The 24,069-nt window shown below is 42.8% G+C and overlaps 1 protein-coding gene across 6 annotated transcripts in view; it reads left to right on the top strand.

The window, feature by feature from the left end:
- Positions 1-24,069, top strand: part of ARHGAP6 (Rho GTPase activating protein 6) — a 477,667-nt gene that overhangs the window by 383,938 nt on the left and 69,660 nt on the right. For 4 of the 6 annotated variants that reach the window (XM_019795051.2, XM_019795050.2, XM_011219513.3 and 1 more), the window contains exon 2: positions 19,312-19,471. In XM_019795051.2, coding sequence (XP_019650610.1) covers positions 19,312-19,471 — 160 coding nt within the window. Of the gene's footprint in view, positions 1-9,240; positions 9,453-10,956; positions 11,502-19,311; positions 19,472-24,069 lie in introns of those variants that run through there. The other 2 variants (XM_034649785.1, XM_011219516.3) reach the window with 2 other exon arrangements.

Here is a 24,069-nt window from a genome sequence, read left to right as displayed (position 1 = left end):
CAGAAAAGGCCCCGAATCTCCAAGGAACTGTTGAAAAGGAAAAACAAAGCTGGGGGCATCACAATGCCGGATTTCGAGCTGTACTACAAAGCTGTGATCACAAAGACAGCATGGTACTGGCACAAAAACAGACACATCGACCAATGGAACAGAATAGAGAACCCAGAAATGGACCCTCGGCTCTTTGGGCAACTAATCTTTGATAAAGCAGGAAAAAACATCCGGTGGAAAAAAGACAGTCTCTTCAATAAATGGTGCTGGGAAAATTGGACAGCTACATGCAAAAGAATGAAACTTGACCACTCTCTCACACCATACACAAAAATAAACTCCAAATGGATGAAAGACCTCAATGTGAGACAGGAATCCATCAAAATTCTAGAGGAGAACATAGGCAACAACTTCTATGACATCGGCCAGAGCAACCTTTTTCACGACACATCTCCAAAGGCAAGAGAAATAAAAGATAAAATGAACTTATGGGACTTTATCAGGATAAAGAGCTTCTGCACAGCCAAGGAAACAGTCAAAAAAACTAAGAGACAGCCCACGGAATGGGAGAATATATTTGCAAAGGACACTACAGATAAAAGACTGGTATCCAAGATCTACAAAGAACTTCTCAAACTCAATACATGAGAAACAAACAAAGAAATCATAAAATGGGCAGAAGATATGAACAGACACTTTTCCAATGAAGACATACAAATGGCTAACAGACACATGAAAAAATGTTCAAAATCATTAGCCATCAGGGAAATTCAAATCAAAACCACACTGAGATACCACCTTACGCCAGTTAGAATGGCAAAGATAGACAAGGCAAGAAACAACAATTGTTGGAGAGGATGTGGAGAAAGGGGATCCCTCCTACATTGTTGGTGGGAATGCAAGTTGGTACAGCCACTCTGGAAAACAGTGTGGAGGTCCCTTAAAAAGTTAAAAATTGAACTACCCTATGACCCAGCCATTGCACTACTGGGTGTTTACCCCAAAGATACAGACGTAGTAAAGAGAAGGGCCATATGCACCCCAATGTTCATAGCTGCATTGTCCACAATAGCCAAATCATGGAAGGAGCCGAGATGCCCTTCAACAGATGACTGGATTAAGAAGCTGTGGTCCATATATACAATGGAATATTACTCAGCTATCAGAAAGAACGAATTCTCAACATTTGCTGCAACATGGACGGCACTGGAGGAGATAATGCTAAGTGAAATAAGTCAAGCAGAGAAAGACAATTATCATATGATTTCTCTCATCTATGGAACATAAGAACTAGGAAGATTGGTAGGGGAAGAAAGGGATAAAGAAGGGGGTAATCAAAAGGGGGAATGGAGCATGAGAGACTATGGACTCTGGGAAACAAACTGAGGGCCTCAGGGGGGAGAGGGTGGGGGATTGGGATAGGCTGGTGATGGGTAGTAAGGAGGGCACGTATTGCATGGTGCACTGGGTGTTATACGCAACTAATGAATCATCGAACTTTACATCGGAAACCGGGGATGTACTGTATGGTGACTAACATAATATAATAAAAAAAATTAAAAAAAATCACATTAGCATATTATTTTTTTCCTCATTAACCACTTTCTAAATGGTCTTCATATTGCCATGCTAATTAATCATGTGCTTAGAGGATGCTTTTATGAATTCCGTGGCTTCCTCCAGGAATGTTTGCCCTGCTATTTGTTTTACTTACCACATAATTGTGTGTGTGGGGGGGGTGGGTGGTGTGTGGGTGTGTGTGTGCGTGTGTGTATGGGGGAGTCCAGATCTGGCTCTAGGACAGTGGGTGTGTCACACATGTCTCATTCATCATGCAAATGACATGCATCGCTGCACCTTCCCCACAGGACCCTTTTTTTATCTCCACTTCCCGGAGCAAGTAACTGAGGCTGAGAATCATTAGATACCCATGTGGCTAGTTGTGGACTGATTGGACTTTAAAGGCCGTTAGTCAGACCACAGAGCCCTCCGTGTGGCCTCTGGGCTGTAACACTGTGTCCCGCTGGAAGGAAACAGCTGCAAATGAGCACGTGAGACCTTATCACACTGCCCCCAAACCGCACAGCCATTAGAAATATTCCCCGTGGTATCCGTGGCGGAAATTGTAGAAAGTGGCATCTGAATCAAGACTGAACAAAGGAAAAACAGTTTTAGATTATGGGTGCACAAGTTTGGGTATTTATTCCCTATCGGTAGTATTATTAGGTTTTTATTTCTGCTGCCAGTGAAGGAGAAGGGAAAAGGGTAAGAATCTGCTACCGGTATCAGTGGATGAATGAATATAGAGACAGTGCACCTATCACAGGGGAGTATGGAGGGGTGCGAGAGGGAGGCGTGGAAGCAGGAGGGGGAGAGGCCAAGGTATGTGGCAAATGCTTCGTGGAATTTGGAGAAAAAGGAAAAAGAGCAAGGAATTTGCCACCCCAATGGTTTCTTAATCCCAGGCCATTGCAGTGGTTCTCATCTTGGACTGCTCACTAGAATTCCCCCAGAGATCTTTGTAAACCTACCAAAACCCGAGCCCCAACTCTAAAGAGTCTAGCTGTTTTGCTCTCTACCTGCACTGTCTAATCCAGTAGCCACTAGGCACTGTGGCTATTTAAGTTTAAATCAGTGAAGACTCAAGACAACTAAAAATGAAATGATTCCATTCCACTAGCTACTTCTCAAGTGCTCATCAGCCGCAGGTCACCCGTGACCGCCATATCAGACGGTACAGGTAACAAAAATCTTCCTCATCATAGAGAGGTCTGTTGGACCTCGCTGGTCTGGAGGGGTGTGTGGGCATAGATATTTTTGAAATCCACACCAAGTAATCTTTTTTCTTTTTCTTTTTTTTTTTTTAATTGAGGTATGCACCAAGTAATTCTAATGTGCAACCAGGTTACAGGACTGTTGGTCCTTATAGAGTTTGTTCTGACATTTATCACCACTTGCACCCGAACTGATTTTGCTTTTGAAGCAAATATTCCAAGAATATTATTGAAGCTGGACTCTTTCTGCGGTCTAGCAGCAGATGCATATATTTTTATTTCAAATAGCTTGCTTGCCCGTTTGCTCAACAACTCAAGGTTTAGTTAGACTAGTTAACTACCAGCCTTCGGCTGAAATGTGTAAGTTGCTTTTTCCTATTCAGGCCGTGGAATTCGTGCTGATTTTGAACTTCTTATTGAGGGAGTTAAAGGAAACAAGTTATCTTAATCTGAAACTGAGAGGCTGATCATCTCAGAGGTGACCGATGTTCATACATTTGGCGATATTCGAAACTCATTCAGGTAATGAGTTTATTAAGTCTAAAGTAATCTGTAGGAAGTTGTTTTCCTTTCCTGTTAGAGAAAAACCTCAGTGAGAGGAGACTTTGCAGAGTGTTAGGTGCAACTAATGAAACAGAACGTTGTCAAATGTAGCGTTGAAATGAGAAACCAGAACGGAATTCACTTTGGTATTTGCCGTTGTTGTTGCCTATTTTGTTTTGCCTACGAGTTTCCAGTGTAGAGTTTTCCCTCTCCTGAATATGATAGTCATCTCTCCTTAAGGCTTGCTTTATTTCCTGCTGATTTAGAAATATCTGATGGAGGATTGAGTTCTCCAGTTTGGGATAACATTACTTCAGCATCCCTCTATCTTGTAGATAATCTTGTTCCCAAATGCATTCCTTGTTTAGTGAGCCGTGTGGATCTGCCTGTATCCAAGCAAAGGACCTGCTCCATAGAGCCTTCCCGTGACATCTTACCAAAAATGAGTGTCCACTCATCTCAGTGCCCTTTTTTGGGTGAAACCTGCAGCATTCTTTCTTAGAACTCGGCCTTCCTCGCAATGTGAGTAGAGGGAGCAGCCTGAAAAAAAAAAAAAAAGCCACGCTCTGCAGCGTATTAAAGCCAGTGACATCATGTCTGTGTGCCTCTGTGAGAACCAGAAGAGAATGATCTTTTCTAGGTCTACCCTCCCCGACACATAAAATGACATGTGGATTTCTCACTCTGCCCCTGAAGGCGTTTCTCCAAGTAAAATACTGGACCTGCCTCCCTGGGGATCCACATTTCTTGGAAAAAATTGAGGGACTCTCCTAAAGAAAGCATCCCTAAGGGGTGCCTATGTTATGGCTGCCGGAAGCCTCGTTTTGTCAGTCCGTGTCGTGCGTGGGGCCTCTATTTACCACTCACACTGTAGACCTCCAGGTTTGCTCACTCTCACTATCCCCTTCCTATCTGTTCTGCACCACTCTGCCTCATTCCCCTTTCTTCAAACGCCCCTTTGCTCGTGTTACACCTCTGCCTACTGGGAAAGGATATGACACTCTGGAAGTTTTCTAAAATGCCTGCTCCTCTTTCCTGACAAGAAACCCCAGTCCCTCCCCTTGCTCCTGAAGGCATTTGCCTCAACAGCGTTCTGTTCTGTTTCTTCCTGCTGCCCTGCCCCTGTGGGTACGCATTTCTGTGCCTCTCTTCATAAGGGCTTTGGGCACTCAGTCCATAAGGGATTCATTGAAGAAAAAGGTCACTGGCTTGCTGGGATGTAGCCTAAGGGTTAAACCTGTTGCATTTGGAAACCACCTAGGTTTGAACTTCTTACTCCCTAGTCGTGAGTTATTTAAGTTCCCTTTGTCTCTTTTTTTCTTGTCTGCAGAACAACAGACAATAATCCTAGTATCTGCCTCCCAGACTATAGCAAGTATCCATGGAGTCAATGAGCACTAACTGTTTGATGTTCTTTGTTATGGTTTTGACTGTTTCCAATCCGTGGCCTTAAGTAACTTTCCAGTTACCTAATACTTTGCTTTGATGGTAGATTTTTAGATCTTAAGGATCTAAAATTCACTCTCCCTGCAACTGTAGTGGTAGGAGGATGCTAGAGATTAGACCAAGGTCAAGTCCTGGGGGTGGGGAGAGGACAGAGAGAGCTACGGTTAAAGAAGCAAATGGCAGGGGCGCCTGGGTGGCGCGGTCGTTAAGCGTCTGCCTTCGGCTCAGGGCGTGATCCCAGCGTTCTGGGATCGAGCCCCACATCAGGCTCCTCCGCTGGGAGCCTGCTTCTTCCTCTCCCACTCCCCCTGCTTGTGTTCCCTCTCTCGCTGGCTGTCTGTCACATAAATAAATAAAATCTTTAAAAAAAAAAAAAAGAAGAAGCAAATGGCAGCAGCAAGAGAACGCAGAGTCCTTCTGTACTTGTACTTGGCGCCCCACCTCCGCACGTTCTGATCAGTCCAAAGGTCGGGTCTGAGAGAGAATTAAACTAAAAGATGCCGCATTTTCATTGTGCACTTTAAGGTTGCAGAAGGGCTAAAATGTCCTTCACAATTTGCATTTTTAATGTATAATCAGAAAACATGAAGACCTTAAGTGCCAATTCTATGGTATTGGTTAAAAGAGGTTAATTGGACCAATTTATCAGTAATGAATGTGAGCTAAATGAAATTTCACTATGCCATTTTATCAGATGAAGTCATAATTCTGAAGGATAAAAGAATCACCTTTTCTAAATTTCGACTATATATTACTGAAAAACGGATGGATGCCATTACGTTTATCTTCTTGCTCATAAAAGACTTTCTACCTAGTCTGTAAAATGATTTATAAAGATTAGTTTTTATTTTGTCATCCCGTTGACCAGCTACTTTCTTTCCATGTGAAAATGTAGAAAGTCAAGGAGTGAGCTGTTAGGCGGTTCAGTGGGGAGACGTACGGGAGAGGTTCCAGGGGCTAGGACTCCAGAGCCAGATGGTTTAGGTTCATTGTCTGTGTGTACAATAGAAGTTAAGGAAGGGGAGGTTAACTGCTACATCACATACATCCCCAAATCCTACCGTACAAGTGTATTCCTCCCTCATGCTGTCCCAGTGTCCACAACTGCTGGGGTGGCTATGCTCCAAGCACAGATTCAAGGACCTGGGCTCTGGTCTCTTCAACACAGGAAGGTGTTGATTTGGTTATCTGTGGCTGCATCACACACTACTCCAAACCTTGGTGCTTAGAACAACAACTATTTTATTTGCTCATGGTTCTGCAGTCCGAGCTGGGCTCAGCTCTGCCTTTCTGCTGGCCTTGACAGTGGTCGCTCAGGAGGCTTTATTCAACTGGGAGGTTGGCTGGAAGCTGGATTTTGCTGAGACATTGGGACAGCTGAGCTTTACACTCTCTCTCCACATGGTCTCTCCAGTACAGTAGCCAGACTTGGGACATGGTGGTGGGAGGGTCCCAAGGATGCAAAAGCAGAATTTGCCAGGCCCTCCTAAGTCTTGGGTCCAGAATCACCTCAGCATCATTTCTGCCACATTTGATTGCTTCAAGCAAAGCACAGGGCCAGCTGGGACTGAAGGGCAAGAGACACTAGGACATGAATATTAAGAAGTGTGGTTTCTGGGGCGCCTGGGTGGCACAGCGGTTAAGCGTCTGCCTTTGGCTCAGGGCGTGATCCCGGCGTTACAGGATCGAGCCCCACATCAGGCTCTTCTGATATGAGCCTGCTTCTTCCTCTCCCACTCCCCCTGCTTGTGTTCCCTCTCTCACTGGCTGTCTCTATCTCTGTCGTATAAATAAATAAAATCTTTAAAAAAAAAAAAAAAGAAGTGTGGTTTCTGCCTGGGACTGCCACATGTAGCTCTGAGAACTATTGTCTCCAGGTTTTCATGGGCCAGAGCTAGAAGTGAAGCTTATCGCTTTCTCCCATAGTCCATTGGCTAGAGCTTAGTCACAGGACTGCTCCTACCTGCAGAGGAGGCTAGGAAGTGTAGAGTGCAGCTGAGTGCCCAAGAGGAAGAGCCTGTGAGCAGCCAATCACTCTTTTCCTCTGGTTCTGTGCCTCCTTCCCCTCCTCTGTGTCATGCAGTTGTGGAAAGGAGTGAACGCATGACCCATGTACACTGCTTAGTACTTAACATATGCTCAATAAGTTTCTGTTATTATTGTTATTACTTGTTATTATGCAGTGACTACTTGATTTTACTCCATTTAAATCAACACACATGGCAGTGGGTGCCATGCTAAGGAATGTGGGCTTTGTCCTGGAGCTAAAGAGGAGACGTCAAAGGGTTTTAAGCAAAAGAGTGTTGTCATTGGAAATGTACTCACCCCAAGAGTTCGACAGGGTGATTCTATAATATTTTTGCCCTGAATGTACAAAATGTCCCCAACAGCATACACAGAAATAATCCAGAAGAAGAACCAAAGAAGAAGATGGAGTGAATACTTAAGGGCATAGATTCTGAAGCTATAGGCTGCTGTGTGGCGCCCTTGCCTAATGAAGACTCAAATGGATAAAGGATCGCTGTTGTGTTCTAGGCATTTTTCTGTTTAGCAAGCTCTCCCATGGACCTTTTCATTGCTTCCCGATATTTATTTCTAAGGCTCTTTGAGTGACTACTTTTTGGCCTCCATTATTTCTGCATTTCCTCTCCAGGCCAGACTTGGTTCCACTCTCAGACGAGGAATGTCCCAAGACATTGTCCCCTGAGATTATTTGAGATTGTTCACTTAAAGAAATAGTCACTTTCTTATGAAACATTTGTTGACCTGACCATTAAGAATTGATTTAACAGGCCACTCCAGTCTTAGGTAATCATTCTTATTAAATTGCTGGGTCTATTTCTCATTAGATCCTTATAACATGGCTCTGACTAGTGTGGGCTGTGGGCTGTGGCTTTGTCGTCCTGTTAATTTGTAAGCCGCATAGTGGTTGGGATCACAGCTGCGGTACTTACAAGCTGCGAATCTTCGAGCAATTTACTTAACCTCTCTGAACTTTCTGTTTCCTCATCTGTAACATGGGCTGTAATGTAACCCACTCGTTATAATTCTTTTAGCAGTTACTGAGTCAACACCCATAAAATGCTTAGAAGAAGCATCGTGAGCACTTAGAAAGCTCACAATGAGAACTACATGTTGTTTTCATGTATTCGTAACCTAAACGATCACTGGCCTAACAGTGACAAATGAATTGCATGTTTATCAATTTCATGTGAAATATTGTATGAAATACATTTAAATGAGGGTCTAAATTCCACCAGCGAGTATGCAGATTACGTGAACCATATTCACTGCTGGAACGACGACTATTTTCAGCGTCTGAGTTTTTGGGGCTGTGGATGGAGGTGGAGGTATATGTAGTGACAGGTAAATTTTGACTCGGAATCTCTCTTTCAGTGTAATTGTTCTAGTAAAGAAAACCATCTGACGTGTTTTATTGTTTCTAAATTCCTTTCTCTTGCTAAATAAATACCGGCAGCTGCAGGAGCTGTGTGTGGCTTATATCAAGTGATGATTAACCTCACAGAATCCTAATAAAAAACATACCAAAATCTCTAAGTTTTGAGTAATATCTTCCATGAAATCATTTCCCAGTTTGTCAGTTATAATCACAGTGAGAGCTGGAATTCACTTGAGACCACAAGAGAACTATAACTCCATATCGACCGGAAAACGAAAATGTCTTTTTGAATCGTTTTTTGCCTCAGTGCCATGTGCCATACATAGAGATCAAGGTAATTAGCGATCGGGATATGTTTTTAATCTTTCCTTTTCTTTCTGCTCGTTATGGATTTCTCCCCGCCACCCCCAACTCCCACCTGCACCCTCTTACACATGGCCACGTGATTACATCCACTCTGCCCTCCACACCCTCTGTTCAGGAAATGAACAACTTCTCAAGGACTATTGTTCCACAAAGAGCATAAAATTCAGAGCATGTGTTATGCTTCAGTATAAAAGAGAATGAAATCTTTTCCTTTTTCAATGTTTTTTCCTAGTGTTAGAAAAATGAAGACGCCTGTGGTTTTAAAGAGAATTGGCCCTACGCAAAGAAAGCGTCCTATGTGCTTTATCATGCTCTCAGGGGTTTTACCCAAGGCTTCCAACATTCTTTGGTTGATTCCTAATAAGGACAGTTTGCACAGTTACAATCCAATTACCATTTGTAGATCCCTGTGGAAAAGGGGATTTTTAAAAAGAGGAATCTTTTCCTAACTCCAGAATATCTCTTCAAAATAGTCTTATTAAAATAAAAATCAGGAAATCCAGTTTCAGTTTCTCTGCATTCTTTTCGTCCCTCCCCTCCCCCATTCTCTCTCTCTCTCTCTCACACACACACACAAACACACACACACACTGACTCACACGCTCACTTAGTGACACAGCCTGCCTCCGTTCTGAAGGGACAGGAACTTCTCAATGGTCCAATGACAAGATTGCATTTTTTTTTTTTTTGGTCCCAAGATTCACGGTAGCAGAGGTCTCTGGCAACAAAAGCTATTGTGGGAGTCACAGCTATGCCAGCTGGGCCATTTCTCAGACACTCGTTGTGATCTGCCATTGCAGGCTGCATTTTTCACCAAAAGAATAATTTTAAAAAAAAAAAAAAAAAAAAAACAAAAACAGACTCAAGTTCCTACTCCAAGCTTAGTTCGGTTAAATTAGGACGGCAAAGACCCGGCCGAATATAATTCATGGGTAAGCAATATAAATATCTATGCTTATACTTCTTTTCGAGAAGATTATTGTGCTGAAATGTTGTGATTCTTACACATATATCTTGTGATTTAGGAAGAAAAGTGGATTGATCAGTGTCTGAGATGTGCGACAGCCAAGTACTGTCTGTGCCAGGAGAGATTTATGAGAATGTTATTTTTAGATTGGTTGATAATGTTAGAGAAGCTTGAAATGAGCGAAGCGGAGCAGAGAGGAGCATGCCGTGATGACACGGAACAGCATTAACTGCGCTGCTTTCTGCAAAAGCTTCGGCACAGGCCGTTTAGAGTTCTGAAAGAATAAAGTGGCTTATCTTCTCCTCTGGACTTCTTGAACTTGGTGTGACATTTTAGTTGCTGTGGATATGATAAATAAGGGCTTTGGAGAACAACTTGGATATTAGATAAAGCTAATAAAAAAATCTTATGTGCTCTGTTTTACAAAAGAGGAAAACCTTAAGCTCCTGGATTTTTAAACACTGTCTGGCTTATTACCCTACGGTAAGGCTGTGTCTCATAATGAAAGGACCCGGTGGGGAAAGAGGCAGAATGGGACCCTTATGTCCCAGATCCCACGGTGCTACTGTAGGAGCCACCTAACTTCTTTGGACCTTGCTTTCTTCCTTTGTAAATGTAGGGGTTTGGCTCGATTTATCATGAGAAGTGATGAAATGCATACAGTGGTTTGGGGTCTGGATTCTGGATCCCACAACCCAGCTTTGGATCCCAGCTCTGCCACTTGCTAGGCATGCGATCTTGACAAGTTACTTAAGTCTCGTGCCTACGTTTCCTCATCTGAAGTATGGGAATCATGATGGTAACATAGTCCTTAGAGTTGCTGTAAGAAAGAAATGAGCTACCACAAATAAAGGGCTTAGAGCAGTAACTAGCAGAGGGGGAGTCGTCCATGAGTGTTAGTGACATCTTCAAGGTCCAATCCGTGCCCAGACGTCTGCCATTTCTAATGTCAGTGAACTAAATTAAACTATAGAAAGATAAGCAAAGCCATCAGCTGCTGGCCCTGTCACTGAGAATTTCTAATTCTTGCAAACGTTTCCGTTTTCCCCACTCTGGGGTCAGTGCAGGCTGGCTACCTCCTCTCCATCCAAGATTCAAGTGAAACTCGAAACTCAGAATGAAGTTGGTGGCGGGTAGACTAGTCTGTGATCTAACTGAGGATATACAGAAATGAAATTGATCTTTTGTTCTGATGTTTTTGCCTTTGGGGACTCCCAATATGTTGCTGTATCCCCTCTACACTAACCATTAGAAAGGTTCTTTCCACCGGAAACGAGATGTGAGTGACGTTATGTTTTTTTGAATGGTATTAGCACAGTACTGGCTCAACAATGCTTATTTCTACTTCTTTGGTTTATCAGTAATTTAGATGAACAGGCCATTTGCAGATAACCACGTTTATATCACCCAGACTTTTACGTACTTTCCAATATCCCCAGTTCTTACTATGGCATGTGATTTCTTTGCAGGCTCTTTGGAATGTTGCCCAGAGAAAATCTTAGAAGAGGAGGAGAATGTTGATCCCAAAGACAAATCCTAATCATAGATGTGTCTTTACTTTTAGTCTGGTCCAGGGGTCAGCAAACCTTCTCTGTGAAGGGTCAGATAGTAAATATTGTCAGCTTTGCAGGCCAACGAAAACAGCAGTAGACAATACCTAAGTGAGTGAGTGTGGCAGTGTTCCAATAAAACTTTATTTACAAAAGCAATCATAGGCGGGATTGGGTTCACAGGCACTTGCTTGCCAAACCCTGGCTAGTCATCATCCCCATGTCATAGATTAGGAAAACAAAGCATAGGAGGGAAAATAGCTTCCTAAAAGCCACAAGGCTGGAAGGTGGCAGACGTGTAATCTAAGCCTCGGCAGCCTAGCTTGCCAGCCCTTGCGTTTTAGCCACTACCCTAACTGCCCTCGTGTCAGTTCATCTCTGCCTGAGATTCTCATCTCCTGGAATCTGCCTGGCTGATCACCTCACCTCCATCCATAAGGGTTGACTCAAATATCATGTTCTCGGTAAGGTTGCCCTGGAAACCCCCCACCCCAGCACTCCTGATTCCTCTCACCCTGCTTGCTGTACCTTCTTTTTCTCCTGGGGTTTAGCACTTTGTAACTTGCTATGTAATTTCCTCATTTATTATGTTCATTTCTTATCATTTTCCTTCGCTAAACCGGAAGCTTCTTGAATGCAAGGTGCTTTGTTTTGTTCACCGATGAATCCACAGGACCTAGGACCAGTGCCTAGCCCATAGAAGGTGCTCATGAAAGACTCGCTGAACGAGTGAAGCGCACATTTCCATTCTGTGATGGTGACGTTTTGTGATATTCTTTGTGTAGCAATAAATAGCTCCTATGCCAAAGCAAAGGTAAAAATGGACTGCCGTACTTATCAGTTGTTCAGAATTTTCTAAAATTCCTTCTTTAAAACAACAGACTAGAATCGATTAATAAAGCGTAAAAATTGTGGCTGACAAATCAAGAGAAGAATAATTAGCGAATGTTATTCTATTGAGTTGCTCAAGGAATGACTTCTTCTAAGAGTCCAAACAGGGGTGGGACAGCTACACAGATACGGTTGGCTTTGCCCAGAAGCTCATGAAGAAGGGAGTTCCTTGTCATTGGTGATGTGTTTATTTTGGAGTTATAAGGAACTAGGCAGCCCTTTTCAGAAATGTTGGTTGCGAGCCTGGTATTTAAACTAATGCCATGCTTCAGCAACACATTGTGATTATCTGGGAACCTTGGCTGTGCAAATGACAGCTGGCCACAGTAGAAAACAGTTAAAAAGAAATTTAGTCCCTGGTATGGTTTATCTAAATGGCACGCCATTTTTTGGGCCTTAACTTACTGATCTAGTCTTTTCTTCTGCTCCTCATGTACGTGGAGCCACAATCCAGCTGGCTACCTTGCAAACACCTGGAAAAGGCATCTAACACGCCGTGGAAGCATTTACTCATGAATTCAGTGCACATTTCTTAAGAGTTTTTGGTGTCCCTAAACCTGCCAGGTTTAAAAAGGGGATGCAAATGCAGAGTAATGATGATTAATATTGTAACTTTAATTAGCACGTATTCAGGGCTTGCTGGGAGCTAATAAGCCCTCTCCAAGAAATTCCCTTGCATTGTTTCATATGCTCACTACAAACCTGAGAGTGGTCTTGTTCTTTGCTCCATCTTATTGATGAGTGCACTGAGGCTCAGGGATGCTCTGAATCTTGCCAAAGAGCTCATCTCCATCCACACCCAAGTCTTCACCACTGTGCCAGTGGGGCTCAGCCTTCATTGTGCAAAAATAAGAATCATCTGAGGATGCTGGTTTATGATGAAGGTGCTCGATCCCCATTCCTTGTGACCCTAATTCCCCCAATCTGCCTTACAGCCCAGAAACCTGCATGTTTAACGAGAATCATCTGCCCAGGTAATTCCACTGCCCTCAGTCTGCAGGCCATATTTTGAGCAGCCCTGCATCGCTCCTCGCTGGCTCCCTTGGCCTTGGGAAGTGTACAGTTGGATGAGGTTAAAGAAATGCCACAATTAGAGACTAGTTTCAAGGACATAAGAAAACAATGTGGTATAGACCAAAACCAAAATTATTTCAATCAATTTTATTTCATGGGAAAATCAAGTCTGTTTGTAAAGATGCAATTTAGCTCAAAAGAATGACCTTTCTGAATAAATCACAGATATTAGATTGTTGGTTTTTCAGTTTGTCTTTGGCTTTTTTTTTTTTTTCGAAATGTGGAGACATATACTTCTTGTGGGAAGGAAGTCTCTTTAGTTAATGCGTTTGGTGAATTGTTCTCCAGTTGATCAAGATTCTATTGTATTGAGACCTTTCTTTGGTTTGTTTGTTCCTTTTAAATTGGTTTGTGCTATTTGTGCTTCTTAATGCTAGTTTTAAATAACTGTCATAATTCTGTTTATTTACATAATACCCAGAATAATACATGTATAATATGCAGAATAATGCATCATATACTTAAGAATACATACTGGATGCATTTAATGTTAAACCAAACTCATCAATGATTGTTAATAGCTCCTGACACCATCATTTTAAGGAGATTCTGTGTAATCTGGGCCTAACAGCAGACCTAACGTATGCAATGCCAGGGTTTCTCAGCCTATGGACTATGACCATTTGGGGCCAGACATTTCCTTATTGTGGGGGGCTCTCTTGTGTGTTGTAGGATGTTGAACAGATCCCTGACCTTTACCCACTAGATGCCAGTAGCAAAGCCCTCCCCAGACTTATGACAGCCAAAAATGTTTCCAGACATTGACAACAGTCCCCTGAGAGGGGTAAAAATCACCCTCAAAAACCACTGTGCTATATCTTTTTGTATCATATTGTTACCCTTTGTTAATGCTGTCCAATAGTACCCCAGATTTAAAGGATGTTTTTACAACTGTCAAGGCCTTTAGTCTACCCAGAAACATTGGGTCAGTTTCAATTTCACTTACATTTGTGATATTGAAACAAATTTGAAATCATCCACTTTCAACCTTGAAAGAAAAATCCTATGGCAACCACTCGAAAGGCTAGAGCCAGAGAGCCTTAAAATGAGTCATCCATTTATGAGATGAACAGTCACCAAAGAAACATGCTGGCCTGGAACGCAATTTGAGGGTTGAGGAACAGCCAGAAGCACATTCTAGGCTGGGCTGGTGGGCTTTGGCACTCTTCTGGGTGCTTGTCACAAGGATCATGGGGCAACATTGACCTTGGTGTTCACGTCTTCCTGCTCGTAAGAGGTCTGATGGGCGACTGTGGGTGTCGTGGATTCATTATTCTTCGGGTCTGATATTATTATGTTTGTTTTCTGCCCTCATATACTGGCATTTTTTGGCTTATCAACAGGCTCTGTTTCAAAAGACTTTCTTTTCTTTCTCTTTTTTTGAGAGAGAGTACATTATATGTTAATTAATTGACTTTAAATAAAAAAGAGAGAGAGGGAGGGAGAGGGAGAATCTTTTTTTTTTTTTAAGATTTTATTTATTTATTTGACAGAGATAGAGACAGCCAGCAAGAGAGGGAACACAAGCAGGGGGAGTGGGAGAGGAAGAAGCAGGCTCACAGCGGAGGAGCCTGATGTGGGGCTCGATCCCATAACGCCGGGATCACGCCCTGGCCAAAGGCAGACACTTAACCGCTGTGCCACCCAGGCGCCCCGGGAGAGGGAGAATCTTAAGCAAGACTGTTTCTTAGCAGTTTTATTCAAATCCACAAGACATCTCCCACATAGATAAAACATTACATGGGTGGTTAGTTTCCAATTTCTTATTGAACTCGTGGTGTACCTGATTCATTTAGTCCATAGATTGACAGGTATTTATTCAGTTGACAGTTAAGTGCCAGGTACTGTCTTGGATACTGGCAACAGCAAGGTGAGTAAGCCAGGTGAGTTTCTTGCTCTCCTGAATCTAGCCCGTGTATATAGCTTATGATGCAGGGTCCTGGGGCAGGATCTCTGGTACATGATAGTAGATGCTCAGTAAATATGTGCAGGGTATTAAAAGAGCCTTATTGGGGCGCCTGGGTGGCTCAGTTGGTTGAGCGTCTGCCTTTGGCTCGGGTCATGATCCCAGAGTCCTGGGCTCAAGCCCCACTTCTGGCAACCTGCTCAGTGGGGAGCCTGCTTCTTCCTGTCCCTCCCCTTTGCTCGTCCTCACTCTCTCTCTCAAATAAATAAATAAATAAAATCTTTAAAAAAAAATAAGCAGAGGAGTTAGGACACAGACATGTACTGAGAGAAGACCATGTGAAAACAGAAAAAAATGCCATAAAAAAAAAAGATCCTAATCTCTTTGTATCGGGGGTTGGCAAACTCTAGCCACTGGGCCAAACCCAGCTTGCTGGCTGTTTTGTACCACCAAGTTAAGAATGGTTTTTACATTTGTATATGGTTGAAAAAAGTCACAAGAAGAGAAATATGTGGTTCTAGGTGTCTCTCTTAGAGACTTAGAGAGTGTTAACTCTCTACTTGTTCAGATTTGACTTAGCAGCATACCTAACCCAGCATCTTTGCTGATCTCTACATGTTTGATGCACTCCCTCCCTCAATTTCTTTCAAAATTTGTTTCCAGTCATCTTTCCCATACGTAGATCTGATCAGGCTCTGCTCACACTCAAGGTTCCTTAATGTCTAGCCATCACCTACTGAGTAAAGTCCAATCTACTTTGCAATGCCCGCAGAAAAAGCCCTCCAGGATCTAGCCTTGACTCCGATGTGGCTTCACCTCCCGCTATTTCCCTCCCTCCAACCTTGCAATTTCCCCAAACGAGTTCGTTCTCTCAAATTCATTTGCCTTGGCACCCACTGTGCTTTCCAGTGTTGCGTCTCTACTGGGCAAACCCTCACTCCTCTTATTCAACTTTCGAGTCTCCATTGAAACATCACCTTGTCTAGAAAGCTTTCCTTGATCTCCCAGACAGATGTCCGAGCCTTTTCTCCTAGGCACCCCCTTGCATCTGCTACTAACTTCCAGTATCACAATCTCTATGTTTGATGGATCGTATGTGCTTTTCCTTATTAAACTTTAACTCCTTAAGGACAAGGACTGTGCTGTCACTTTGGTAATCCCAAGCCTAGTACTGTTCTCAGCATGTAATAGGTGCTCATTGAATTTTTTAAAAATAATTAACCAGGAGGACATAGCAAATAAAAATAAAATGTATCTTACAGGGATTGGTTTATTTCAGTCATAAGCAATGGTTCAGAGGTTGGCCAAGTACAGCCCACTGGACAAATCCAGCCTTCCACCTGTTCTTATAAATGATGTTTTATTGGAACACAGCCACGCTCATTCATTTATGAATTGTCTTGGCTGCTTTCTGCCACAAAGGCAGATTTGAGTAGTTTTTTTTTTAAGATTTTATTTATTTATTTATTTATTTTAAAGATTTTTATTTATTTATTCGACAGAGATAGAGACAGCCAGCGAGAGAGGGAACACAAGCAGGGGGAGTGGGAGAGGAAGAAGCAGGCTCATAGCGGAGGAGCCTGATGTGGGGCTCGATCCCAGAACGCCGGGATCACACTCTGAGCTGAAAGCAGACACTTAACGACTGCGCCACCCAGGCACCCCAGATTTGAGTAGTTTTGACAGAGACCACATGGCCTGCAAAGCCTAAAATATTTACTATCTGGCCTTTTACAGAAAAAATAGTCAACCTCTGCTATAGATAATTGAGCCAATTGGAGGTCACATTCTTAAATGCTTTTTTAATGAATAGGCATGTAATTCCATTTTGACACTTCAAATAGCAGTGGGCTTTCCTAGATACCTAAACTTCGTATTTAAAAGTCACCGACTCATCTGGAACTTTCTTTTGGGAGGAAAAAATGCAATTCACTGGTACTGTACCTTGTGGTACCCTAAGTCTAACGGGTGTGAGTGAGAGGTACACCAAGGTATGAGTCCCCAACTCCTGTCTAAACGTGGGCTTCATCCGATTATCCCAAAAACAGAACAAAGAAAGAAAAAAATGCAAAATATGCTGGGCCTGGAAGAATTTTTTTCAGTTCATCCAATGTGATGGCTGTCACCCACTTTGCCTAGATTTGCTCACTCATTCCCCTGCCCAGATTGTCCCCCACATCATGCCCCCAAACCTCTCCTGGGCTCCTTAGTTTTCACCATTATCCGCTGGTTGCAAACATACATGTGAAGACAAACAAAAAGCCCTTGTTTCCTTTAACTCCTTCCCAGTCATGGCCTTCCCTGTGAGGCCTTTCGTGGCCGCTCTCTCCGAAACATAAATCGTGTCCTCTCTTTATGCTGCCAGTCCCTTCCCTGCTTTTTGGTCCATCCCTAGCCGTTACCATATTTAACACACTATACCCTTTACTTACCCTGTTGATTGTCTGCCGTTACTAGAGTGTACTATCTCCATCTGTTAAATGGATGAATAAATAAATGCAAGCCCACATAAAAAGGGAAAAATATCAAAGAATTAACAGAGTGCCATTTACCCTAGGAATTAACATTCTAGGCAGGGATTTGCTACCACGAGGGAACACAGGTGCCCTAATAGCTGCTGGGGCCTGTCTTCCTTGTCTCTCTTCTGTGAGGTGAGGGAGAGGATGGCGAGGTCTTGGGAATTCCTTAAGTGTTCTGCAGACCCACAGCTCCCGGTCACTGCCCATGGGGGTCAGCGCCTCTCCTTCCTCCTGCGACTTTTTTTGATTGTCAAGGCACTAGCAGGTCTTCAAAGCTCTTGTGCCGTGGGTGACATCTGCGGGTTATAGGAAGTCCCCCTCCGTAAGGGGACATCTGGCCTCAGAGGATCATGAGGTCTTATTTCTTGGGGCATCATATTCTCACTGTCTGCAGGGAGGGCAGAGCTATTCACTCTCTGTGGATGTACGTGGGCACATGAACATACTCAGGATTGGGGGATGCTTGCCTCAGATTCTTTGATGTGGAGGATTTTAACATCAGATGTCTCTGTAATTATTCATAGTTCTTGTTGATCATATCTCTGTACCTCTCGTGATCAAAATAGCTCAGAGTGCTGTAAATGGAAATTCAGCGGTTACAATTTAGTATAGAATATGAGGGCACATGTTTTTAGCTTGAGTTCTGGTTGGTTCCAAATCTTGTTAAGTTTTACGATTTGGGGAAAATTGCTTAACTTCTGCAAGCCTCAATTTCATCTGCATTACAATATATTTACATATACTGAATATTACTATACTATTACTATAATGTATCATAGATATATATTATAATCATGTATCATAAGTATATATTCTATCTAATAATAATGTTACATGTTATAAATACACTAGATTGTATTATTGTATAGTGTACTGTATTATTGAATACTATGCAGTTTACCCTTGAGCATTGTGGGAGTTGGGGCACCAACACCCCCATGCGGTCAAAAATCTGTGTTTAATTTTTGACTCCCCCAAAACTTAACTACTGATAGGCTACTTGACTGGAAGTCTTACCAATAACATAAAGTCTGTTAACACATATTTTGTATGTTATATGTATTATAGACTACATTCTTACAATAGAGTAAGCTAGAGAAAAGAACATGTGATTAAGAAAATCATAAGGGGTGCGCCTGGGTGGCTCAGTCAGTTGGGTGTCTGCCTTCAGCTCATTGGGCTTTCTACTCAGCGGGGAGTCTGCTTTTCCCTCTGCCCCTTCCCCCTCCACTCATGCTTGCATTCTGTCTCTCTCTGTCTCTGAAATAAATAAATAAAATCTTAAAAAAAGAAAGAAAGAAAATTACGAGGAAGAACAAATACATTACAGTACCGTACAGTATCCAGAAATATCCAAGTGTAAGTGAGCAGACTTGTATAGTTCAAACCCGTGTTGCTCAAGGGTAAACTGTATAAGATAGGGTCAAACACGGTAACCGCCTCATAAGGTTGTTGGTGGGACTTGGCATAGTCTCTGGCACACGGTAGGCCGTCCATACACATTTGCCCTCCTGGATCTAGTACACGTGACGGCAGCTGGCAGCAATTTTCCTGTTACTGAGATACATGACCAAAGAGTTCCCATGCGTTCCCGAGAAGAGAGGCAGTAGAACCCTCAAAGTGTCTTTCCCACAGCTGTCTTCGGCCTCTGCGTGAATCATTACATGGGATCAAGTGATCCAGCAGATACTAGAGACGTGGATGTTTGTGACGGACTGAGAAGATTCACGGTTAACAGAGTAGATTTGATTCGAGGGATGGAGAGACAATGTTGGAACCCAAAGATGAAGTTTGCTTGACTTTATGACTGCCGAAGAGGAAGGATGAGCTTTGTGAGACGTAGATGAGCTGTGTAACTCCTGATGTGTTCTCCTTGCTCTGCAGGGTGATTTCACCTGGAACAGCATGTCGGGCCGCAGTGTGCGGCTGAGATCCGTCCCCATCCAGAGTCTGTCAGAGCTGGAGCGAGCCCGGCTGCAGGAAGTGGCTTTTTATCAGTTGCAGCAGGACTGTGACCTGAGCTGTCCCATCACCATTCCCAAAGGTAAGGCCGTGTGCACCGTTCCGTCAGGGAACGCTGTGAGTCAGATGTCTGCTTTGCCAAAGCCACAAGCTGCAGACTCATCTCACACCTAACATTAACACAGGAAGGAAGCAACAGCTTCTTGGTCGTTGGCTGGTATTACGTCCACTTTGAAAGACACATTCAAGGGGGACAATTGACGTGTCAACCAATATGTTTATTTAAAGGGAAGGTCACCTTCAGTTATTAAAAGGGAAAGCCATGTGTATCTCACTCGTCTACATAACTTCAGGACATTCAATTAAAAAGACCTTTCGGAAAGGTCAACTTCAAGGGCTCGCACTAAAACCGTGTCTATTTCAACAGGATTTCGAAATAATCAGTTGAAAAGAATGTTTTCACAACCTATTCAGTGTGTCATTTGACCTCATGCTCACCCAGAATCAGGGATTATACTCATGTTAACTCGTTTTTATCATCTTTCACCTGGCGTGTCTATGCTGAGTTTCACCACCATGACCCTGGAGCCACTGAGGCTTGATCATCTGAAGTTTTCACAAATACAGGTCCTGATTCTGGTGAAGATGAGATGCATGCATTTGAAATCCTGTAATCTGTAAAATTGTTTTTTGAATGTTTATCCTCTTCTATAAGGGTGCTTTATACTTTATGAAAATATGTAGCACAAGGGTGATTTGTTGTTCTTTCAGTTTCTCAACAGAACAGAAACGTTGTTGGCAAACCCAATTTGTAGTAAACGGAATGATGACTCTAAAAAGTTCTATGAAACCCAGATTGGATGCACATCAGATAAGATACCAGGGAACAAACATTCTTTGTAGCTTTGTTTTTCAATCCGGTTAATTTGGTGTTTCTCTTTGTTCCTGCTTTTTAAAGAGTCCGCTAAGTAAATAACCTTTACCAAACAGACAGTTTTATAAAAATTGTCTGCTGGAAGCTCTGTCTCCATTACTTGTTTCTGAGACTATGTAGTTCCTAGCATGTATTCAGGGAAATATTTGTTCTATCGAGATGTTCAAAGGATGTTTGGGCTATAGGAATTATTTTGATATTTTCTATCAAAATAGGAACTAATGATTTACAAATAATTTCTTACTTATGGAGGAGAGAAAGAATCGTGTGGCTGGGTGGAGAGAAACAGACATCAGTCGCCCAAGAGTTCTGAGCTCTTCTTTGGGGCAGATGATTATAGACATCAAATATTTACCCAGCTCCTTCAAATACAGGGCCAGTGCCGAGTGCCATGATGGCAGCCTTGGTCTGAGGGTGACCACTTGGTTCCAAGGGAACCCCCAAGTGGAGGTTCAAAACAGGGTCAGATTCACTGTCTGAATAATTTATTCAGGGAAAGGCAATACAGTGGCCACGGCCTAGAACCCAAAGAAATGATAGCAAGCCTAATGAGACAGTGGGTATGATGAAAATGAAAACAGACTCAAGCTTACACTTCTGTTCTTTGTTGCTCTAGAAAGATTATAGGGATTTGTTTATGGGTATCTTTGGAGACCCCTCTTCTTCCTGGAGACTGGTGCTTCCAGGGCTCAGATGAATGACAGCCTGACATATTCATCGGCTGCTGGGATTCCCCATAGAAAGTGAAGAATTGAAGAGTGGTTGGTGGGGAAGTGACCGAGGTGACTTCCGAGAGTGACTGCAGGGATGGGGTCCAGAGCACCAGCAGAGTCTGACCTCTTGAGCTATAACGATAGGTGCACATTGGTGATACAGGCACAGAGGCAGGCAGATTAGAAATGGTGGGCGTGCCTGTGGAATTTTATTCCAGACTGCCTCTCCGCTGTCAGTGAACTAGGAAGCAATGTCATCTGCTAGGAGTGAGGATGGCAAGGAGGTCCTGGAGCCTTGAGGAAAGAGGAGAGGAGCGGAAGAGAGGGAAGCTGATGGACCAGCAGTGTTGCAGGATTGCAAGGCAGCCCAAAAGGTCCATTTGAGGCTAGTAGCTGGGAATTTAAATTGCAAAATAAACATCCTGGCAGCTAAACATGACTAAAGTGAAACGTACCACTTTGCGCTTTAAATTTCCCAGCCCTAGTGACTCCAATCTCCTCTCCCCAGAGTTAGGATTTTCTAGTCGAGTTCAATGACAATAGAGAGGGTCGTGGCTGTTGAGAGGACATCCGTGGTAGGCAGAATAAGGCACTCCCAAAGATGGCCACGTCCTAGTCCCCCGAACCTGTGAATGTTTCCTCACAGGCCCCCAAATCTTTGCAGATGTGATCAGTCAATGTCCTTGAGATAGCGAGATGATCCTGGTTTATCTGGGATGGCCGAAGCCAAGCACATGGTTATTTAAAAGCAGAAAAACTTTCCCAGCTACAGCTGAGTCTGAGAGAGCCAGGAACTATGGAGGAACAGTTGGAGGGAGGCAATGGTGCTGGCTTTGAAGATGGGGGAAGGGCCACGAGCGAAGGGACGCAGCCTGCCTCTGAAAACTGGAAAACGCAAGGAAACAGATTCTCCCTAGAGCCCTGGAAAGGATACAACCCTGCTGGCGCCTTGATTTTAACCCAGCAAGACCTGTTTCAGACTTCTGACCTCCAGAAATGTCAGAAGATAAATTTGAGCTGTTTAAGCCACTAAGTTTATGGTCGTTTGTTACAAAAGTGATAGGAAACTAATTAATACAGTGTCCCTGGGAGTGATTATAATCCCAGACCGTGGGATCTCAGTTGGATAAGAAGAGATGTTAGGAATAAATACAGAAGTCTGTATTTTTCTTGAATAAGAAGAATCAATGATATAAAGATGTCAATTATGTCATTAATGAGCTATAAAGTGAACGTGATTCCAAAAACAGTTTGTTTTTGTATTATCACTAAATTGTTCTAAACATCATCTAGACAAATAACTATGTAAGAGTAGGCAGGGAAAATCTGAGAAAGAGGTCAAGTGGAGAGTATCCCTATCCATTTATTAAAATGTCATACGACTAAAGCAATTAAATGGGTATTGTAGTGCTTCTCAATGGGCAGGTCAATGGAACACAACAGAGTTCAGAAATGAACAAAAATAAATAACAGGAACTTATGACGTGATAAATATTGCTTTTTTTTGGTCAAAGGGAAAAGGATGGATTATTATTAAGTATTAGTGACAATGAGACAACCATTGAGAAGGAAACATTGGACTCTGACCTTAGTCCTTACATCAAAATAAGTTGATATGGAAGAAATATTTGATGATTTTTTTAATGAAACTATGCATGCACCAAAACAAACCATAGCTGGATATTTATATATTTTTACATTGGGGAAGGCGTTGCCCAGAAAACATAAAGAAAGAGAATGACACATTTGACTCTGTTAAAGAACAAAAAAATAGAGTCATCTGTGTGGCAAACAAATAAATAAATAGAAATTGACAGCACATCTGACCAACTGAAGGCTAACTTCTACTATCTAAAGATTTATTACAAAATTAATCTGGAAAAGAAAATTAATTAAAATATAGGCAAATTATAGATAGCACACAGAAAAAGAAATACAAGCGCTTGACAAATATTTGAAAAGCTGCTTAGCCTCGTATGTATTAAAGAAATGCAAGCTAAACACCAAGGAGGTTTTTTTTTTCCTCTTAGATTGGAATGGCTCCTAAAGTTGAGTAATATACTTGATGGGAAAATAGACACTCTCATACTATTGGTAGGAGTTTTGCTGTTGCAGTAACTTACAAGGCAATTGGGCAGCATCTAACTTATAAATGGCTCAGCAATCTTACTTCTAAGAATGTATCTCACAGATACACACTTGTGTTAGCTTAGGTAGGCTAACCCCTCGGCGCCTTAACATGACAAAAGTTTCTTACTCAGGCATGTATCCCATGCAGGCTGGCCGTGGGGGCCAGGAGAGGGACTGCACTGGCATGCAATTATTCGGGGTCCCAGGCTTCTCACATCTTGAGGCTCCTCCCTCCTCGAGAGCCATTCATCCAGGAGACAACACAAACTGAAAACAGATAATATTTACATAAACCTTATAAAATGACTGACGAGCTTGATTTGCTCTCCCTTCTAAAGTTGAGCTGTTTCAGAAAGGGACTTTTGAAGATGCTATACAGAACCTAGAGAAATCTTTGGCGGTACAGATCAGGAGGCCTTTCGGTGGTAGGGACCCTATATGTGACTTTTCCCTGTGCACCTAAGCTGGCCCCATGGAGACAACCATGGAATGTTTCCTCCGGGTCAAAGGCTGCTTTTGGCATAGGCTTTGGAATCAGACTTTCTAGTCTGTAAATGGCCCAATCCTGAACAGCAGAACCAGGAAAACAAATGCGGAGAGAGGGGTCAAGAAATTCAACACCACCTTAGGGCTGCGTGAACTTTTCATTTACTCAAAACACATCAACAGAGTACATCAGATAGTGGGTTAGGCTCAGTTAACATGAATTTGGTAGCATTTTAATATAAATGGTCTCAGGCAGGGGTTAGCAACTGGCCTGCTGGGCACACCCGGCTCCGCATCTGTTTCTGTAAATAAAGTCTTACTGGACACTGCCATGCTGTTTCATGTATATATCGTCTCTGGTGCCTTCAGGCAGCAAAGACAGACTTGAGTAGTGACAGCCCGTATGTCTCACGGGCT

The sequence above is a fragment of the Ailuropoda melanoleuca genome, chromosome X (assembly GCF_002007445.2).
Source record: "Ailuropoda melanoleuca isolate Jingjing chromosome X, ASM200744v2, whole genome shotgun sequence".
NCBI classification, from domain to species: Eukaryota; Metazoa; Chordata; class Mammalia; order Carnivora; family Ursidae; genus Ailuropoda; species Ailuropoda melanoleuca.
This window is presented reverse-complemented; position numbering and strand designations above follow the sequence as displayed.